We start from the raw sequence: 6,000 nt of genomic DNA on the forward strand, positions 1-6,000 counted from the left end.
GACCACCAGACCGTTCTGCTGATTCCTTTCGCTTCAGCAAGTGATGTCAGGCTAAGACTTTACCCTGGAATATAGATTCAGATATAGACCCGATAGTTCTATAGACGTCAGATATAAAATCTGTAGGCTATGAAGTCTATAGGAAAAATAATACCAATAGAACTTTATGTTTTTAGTTTTGTTTGTTTGTTTGATAGATAGATTCTTTAACTTTTTTTCCTTAAAAATAAATAAATAAATAATTACCAGGTGCTCATTTAATTGTCCAGCTTTGCAAAATTAACTTAATCTAGTTCTAACAGCGGTTGCAGGAGACCTGGATATTGGCTTTTACAATTGTTGCTATTGTGTAGTCGGCTCATCTTCTTGAGAAAGTTAAGAAAACTTTGGATCTTCTCAGCTGCCTCCATCTCTCTTTTCTTCCCGATTTATTATGATAAGAACTTCGAATTCTCAACTTCCCTGAACTCCACCTTTTCGCTTCTTAATGATGATATCCATCTTCTTGCATTTGCTCTTACCACTCGCCTAGCCAAACTTCTGTCCCTTTTGTGCCTTTCTCTCTCTCCTTCCTTTTTTCCTGAGCGGGTGGAAGTCTCCTTTTTAAAGCATTTGGCGATAGCATCTCCAGAAAAGAGATTATTTTTCTTCCCCCGTGGTGAGAAGGGAGCCCGTTTATTGCTTTAGCCCGGGACATTTTGCGGACTACACAATTGCAACAAATGAAGAACTTGTTCTCAGCGGACTCTCTGCGGGATGCAATTAGCCGGGGGTTTGGGGGTGGTGGTGTCTTGAGTCCTTGCACAAATTCTGCAGTGATTTGCAAGAACGAGTACCCTCCTTCCAGAAATTGTCCCTAAAACCGGATGTTTATTTTCCCCTCTCCGCTCGAGTGGCCACAAAACAAACTCTCAAAAGCAGCATTTCCCCCTAGTCTTTTCCAACCAGCAATTGCGTTTGGGTTTTAATATCTCTGAAGAAGCTGAAGTCTGTCCCTTTCATCGCAGAAATTGATGCCATTTGTAAGAACTAAAACGTTCAATTCTGCAGAGTCTGTGACATCATTTCAATATAGCTTTCCTCCCCTCCCCCTTCCTTCTAACAAATCTTTGTACACATCGTTACATCGTGAGAGAGAGAGAGAGAGGGAGAGAGAGAGAGAGAGAGAGAGAAGGAATGAAAGAAGGAAAGAAAGAAAGAAAGAAAGAAAGAAAGAAAGAAAGAAGAAGAAAAAAGAAAGAAACCAAATATCCCCGTCAAAAAAGCATTTATCTAGAAGACTTTAAAAAAAATAGCATCAAGTATACAGTCTTTTGGAATTTAGAAACGGAATAACAAGAACTGCTTATGGCTATAACTGTACAGACCCAACATTCATACAGTTCACACCTCTACACTCACAAAGGGCCAGTAGGTTTGCTTCGCATCCAAAAGCTCAAGAGAGAACCCAGACCTAAGCAGCTAGGCCCTGCCGAGTTCAGATGGCTTTATTTATGGGCAAGGCTAGGATTGCAAGGTCTCGATAAAGTCACCGAGGTTTGCTTCCGCAGTAAGTGCAGCTCAAATGCGTGAAGCTTTGACCGACAGCAGCTCGGTTGGCGTTCAAATGGTCCTTAATATCACCTCGATGCGGCTAGCCCTTGCGAGAAAAACTGCTTGTAGTTAAAACCAGGAGCTTTGCCAAGCAGCCCAACGAAAACGCCAACCTCATGATAGCACAAAACGCGGTTTTGTGGCTGCCCCTGCAAACTTGGTTTTATTGAAAACTAAGCAGCATTTTACTGATACATAACTTGCAAGCAGAAAGAGACGAGGCATGCTGTATTTCTTTCCTGCCTGGAAATTCTGCCTGGAGCCATTGGTTCTTTGGCCAATACTACAAAAGCAGCAGGGGCTGGAGAGAAATTCGGCCCTAAGTTTTCAGCTTTAGCTTTTTTACAGTTTCAAAAACCTTTTGGGTGTTAAAACGCCTGGATAAAAGAGACAAAAGCATTATGGAATATATATGAATTTAGCCTATTTTTTATTTCTGTGTGTTCATAGTAAACATTTTTTTTGTAAGTGACAAACACGGGCATATGACCACAGTATCACAATCAAGTTTTTTTTTTAAGACGACATTAACAATCACTCAAATTTATGCGGCATTTGCGCAACACAAGTTACATATTTGCAAGGTTTACCTATAAGTACAATAGGTATTAACATTTCACTACATTTAAAAAAAATAAAGGTGACCTGTTAGTGACCACATACATCTAAATATACACAACACAAACTGAAGGCAATTCATGATTTTCTGTCCCCTCGGATTCACTGAAATGGGCAGTGCTGCAAAACTGAAATTATATTCTGGTGTATGATATTCCATATTTTAAAGAAAAGAAAACATTTCGCATACTGAGTGCATTTTCTAAAAACCCAATCTTTGGTCTAAAAGTAAACAAAAAGGAGGAAAAAAAATAAAGAGAGGGGAAATAGCTCTTTTTTTAAAAAAAAAAAAAGTGGAGGACAAAGGAATCCATGCTTAAAACGTAATTCTTGAACTTCTCTGCCAAATTGCTTTGCATCTTATACAAATGACCATTTGCATCATGGGATTTATCCATTTTGTATTTTTATTCCCACAATCTGCATCCACCAACATATTCATGGTAACTTATAATACTGCAAACATGGAAAATCTAGCAGCCCGGCATTTCTTACCGGAATCAAAATGGCCAAAAGCATTTCAGATACATCCTTATGAGATTTTAATATTAATACTCCCTTCCTTTTCCCCAAATGCATTGTCTACGAGGTATTCTTCCTATCTTGCTGATTCGCCTCCCTGGTCTGGAATCATAAACAACCCTTTAAAAAAATGAACAAACATACAGAAAATGGGGGAGAGGGGAAAACTTAATAAAAAATACCTGGACTCTTTTTTTTCCTGGGTGAGTTTTTGTTTTTGTTTTGTTTTCCTTTCTCTTTTGTTCTTTTTATAGTCTCCCTCTCGTGCTCTTTCTCGCTCGCGCTCTCTCGCTCGCTCGCTCGCTCGCTCTCCTTTCACTATCATTTACAACGCAAAGGTGTGTAAAATGTTCACTTACAGTCTTGGCTCCCCTGGAGGTTAATGTATTAACGGGTTGGAGGAAGACCCCTGATTTTGATGTGTGAAATAATCAGAAAGTCCCCCCGACAATCCTGTGGTGAAACTCGGCAAGGAGGGTCTTAAGGATTCGCACGGGAGCGTGGAGGGTGCCTGAGGCGAAGTGGAGGAAGAGGCGGCCCGGCCCGTCATGGAAGAGCTGCTCTGCGAAGTCATGGAAGGGTGAGGGACGTGGGGGAAAAAGTAACTGGTCTGGCCGGCCGCCAGGAGGTTGACGGAGCAGGGGTTGAGGGAATAGGTGCCCGAGCACGGCACAGACAAGCCGCAGGGCACCGAGGCGGCCAGGGCCGCCGCCGTGAGATGGTGAGTGGCGTAGGGCAGCTCGCCGTTGACCAGCCTGTCTACGCTCAGGCCGTTGGAGGCGGAGAAGGAGTGGTTGTTCCCCAAGGAGTTCTGGGTCAGGACTGAGCTGTAGGGCATGGGGTGGCTGGGGTAAGCCGACGTGCTCCCGTTGTAGCTCAGCGTACTGCTGGCCCGCGGATGATGCAGCGACAGGAAGGGAGACATGGGCCAGTACAAGGAGCCCGCCCGGTCCATGAAGGTCAGGCCGGTGGAGGTCAGCCGGGCGCCCCGCTTGAAGGCCAGCTTAGCGCGGGAGGTGGTGGAGCGTCGCCGGAGCTTGCCGGTGGTGCCCCCGATGAAGACGTCGTCGCTGGACGGGTCCAACATCCAGTAGTTGCCTTTGCCCGGGTCGTCGTAGTGCCGGGGCACTTTAACGAAGCACTTATTGAGCGACAGGTTGTGGCGGATGGAGTTCTGCCAGCCCTGCTTGTTCTCCCGGTAGTAGGGAAAGTTTTTCATGATGAACTCGTAGATGCCGTTGAGGGTGAGGCGCTTCTCGGGACTCTGACGGATGGCCATCATGATCAGCGCGTTGTAGCTGAAGGGCGGCTTCTCGTACTTGCCGTTCTTCTTCTCGCCCTCCTTTCCGCCGCCGCCATCGGCCCCTTCCTTGGGCCCTTCCGGCACCCCTTTCTTCTCCTCGGACGGCCCTTTCTCCTTGTCGTCCAGCTCGGCGGCTGAGCCGGCTTCCCCTTTTCCGGCCAAGAGGTCCCCTTTGGCTACCTCCAGGGGGGCCGAGGGGGCCGGCGCCCCGGCGGCCGCGGCCGCCCCCACCCCGGGGGGCTGCAGCAGAAGCTGGCTCTTTTCTTCTTCCTCGTCGTCCTCCGCTGAGGTGGCTCTCTGAGGCTGCGGCGTCTGTGCTGGGTGGTGGTGATGATGGTGGTGGTGGTGATGGTGGTGGTGCGGGTGATGGTTATTATGGTGGTGAGGATGGTGCTGCTGGTGGCTGTGGTTGTTGTCGCTCTGGACGGCTTCGGGCACCAGGCTATTGATGCTGAAGGACGACTTGGGCAGCATTTTGACTTCCTTCCTATCGCCCATGTCCAACATCACACTCTAGGCAGGAGGGGAAAGTCGCAGAGCCGGGAGGAAGGCGAGGCAACGGGCGCGACGAGGTCCGTCCTGGAGGGCGAAGCGCCGGGCGGCAGTGAGGCGGCGGGAGCGGCTGGACACTTGCACACCCACCAGGTCCAGAGCTTTGCAAGGCATGTAGCAAGGACCGGGAGAGCCCGTGCAGGGGATGGAAAAGACCAACTGGCTCCTAGCAAGGGAGCCGGAGCCAAAGCCACGGGAGGGGGGGGTGAGGAAAAGGGGGGGCAAATGGTTCAAAAAGGGTTCCCCCCCCCAAAGGGCACGAAAATATGACTGCGCCCCTCCTTCCAAAAAAAAAAAAAGAGGCGCCCCAAGTCCTTCTGTCCAAACTACTTCATGGTGACTGGAACCCCCCTATTCCACCCGAGCAAGGGAGGGGGGAAAAATCAGCTGCCGGGCTGAGCCTGAGAAGCAGCAGAGACGACTTTAGCTACAATTAATTCCCGAGCTACAGACACACATTAGGGCTGTAAAAAATTTTTTGGTTTAACCTTTCTCACCAGCCGTCCAATCAAAGAGCCCGGCGTGCAGGGACGTCTCCCTTCCGGACGCCCAATCAGCGCGGGCTTTTCTCCGCCTCTTCCCCTTCGCTTTTTCCTAGACCTCCTTTCTTTCGAATAGCCCTACAGGAGGGCGTAAGGATACCAATGGGAGAGGCGCATCACCGCGGCAGGTTACCTTATATCCGCCTCTTCCTTCTTTTCTCTTTCCTGGCAACACCCCTCCCCCACCCCCCCGTCATGCCACTCTCCAGTGAAAACCATATATCTATATCTATATATGTATATAGGGTATGGCTGGAGGCACGGATGTATGTCTTGCAACGCCCATAAACACGTCTCTTGTTTCTGCTTGTGGGTGTAATCTCTGTTTTTTGCTACGGGGAGGGGGGAGTGTGAGGAGGGTTGAGGAAATGGAGGTTGAAGGGGGGGGGGAGGCACTACTTTGCGGAACCAGCCGCGCCGCGCCGTCTCGCCGAGGCCCAACTTCCGCGGCCTCTCCCGCCTCGGTTCCCGTGGCCCCTCGTGGGCTGACTTCTTGAAAGGAAAGTGGCCGAGGGGGAACCGACCAGCCTTCCTTGGGCTGCGACGCACCTCACCTCAAGAGGGAGGGAGGGTGCCTGTCCTGGGTCGGCGGGCGTGGACTCGGGGCTGGCGGGCTTTTGGCAACGGAGCTTAACAGCAAGGCCGGGGAGCTGCCGGGCGCTTCTCCCGAGTGCGGGCTGGGGGATCGGGCTCGTCCCTTCGGCCCCCGGGGTGGGGAGGGGCTGGGGGACAGGGGTGCGAAGGCCGTAAATAAAACAATAAACGATTTGCAGGTAAATCTTTCTTCGCCCTCTTCCCTCAGCTCTGTAACCGGGTCCCTCGTGGTGAGGCGAGGTCCTCCCTCCCGTCTGGCAGAGCGACGCCGGGCGA

The 6,000-nt window shown here is 49.8% G+C and overlaps 1 protein-coding gene across 1 annotated transcript; it reads right to left on the reverse strand.

Annotated features, from left to right (window-relative positions):
• Positions 1–2,006: 2,006 nt before the first annotated feature.
• FOXG1 (forkhead box G1) lies at positions 2,007–5,075 on the reverse strand. The gene has a single exon (XM_081939217.1). It carries the CDS (start codon positions 4,541–4,543, stop codon positions 3,113–3,115), a length of 1,431 nt encoding a protein of 476 aa, XP_081795343.1. The 5' UTR covers positions 4,544–5,075; the 3' UTR covers positions 2,007–3,112.
• Positions 5,076–6,000: the final 925 nt, after the last annotated feature.

The sequence above is a fragment of the Natrix helvetica genome (genome assembly GCF_964273705.1).
Source record: "Natrix helvetica genome assembly, chromosome: 1".
Classification (NCBI taxonomy): domain Eukaryota; kingdom Metazoa; phylum Chordata; class Lepidosauria; order Squamata; family Natricidae; genus Natrix; species Natrix helvetica.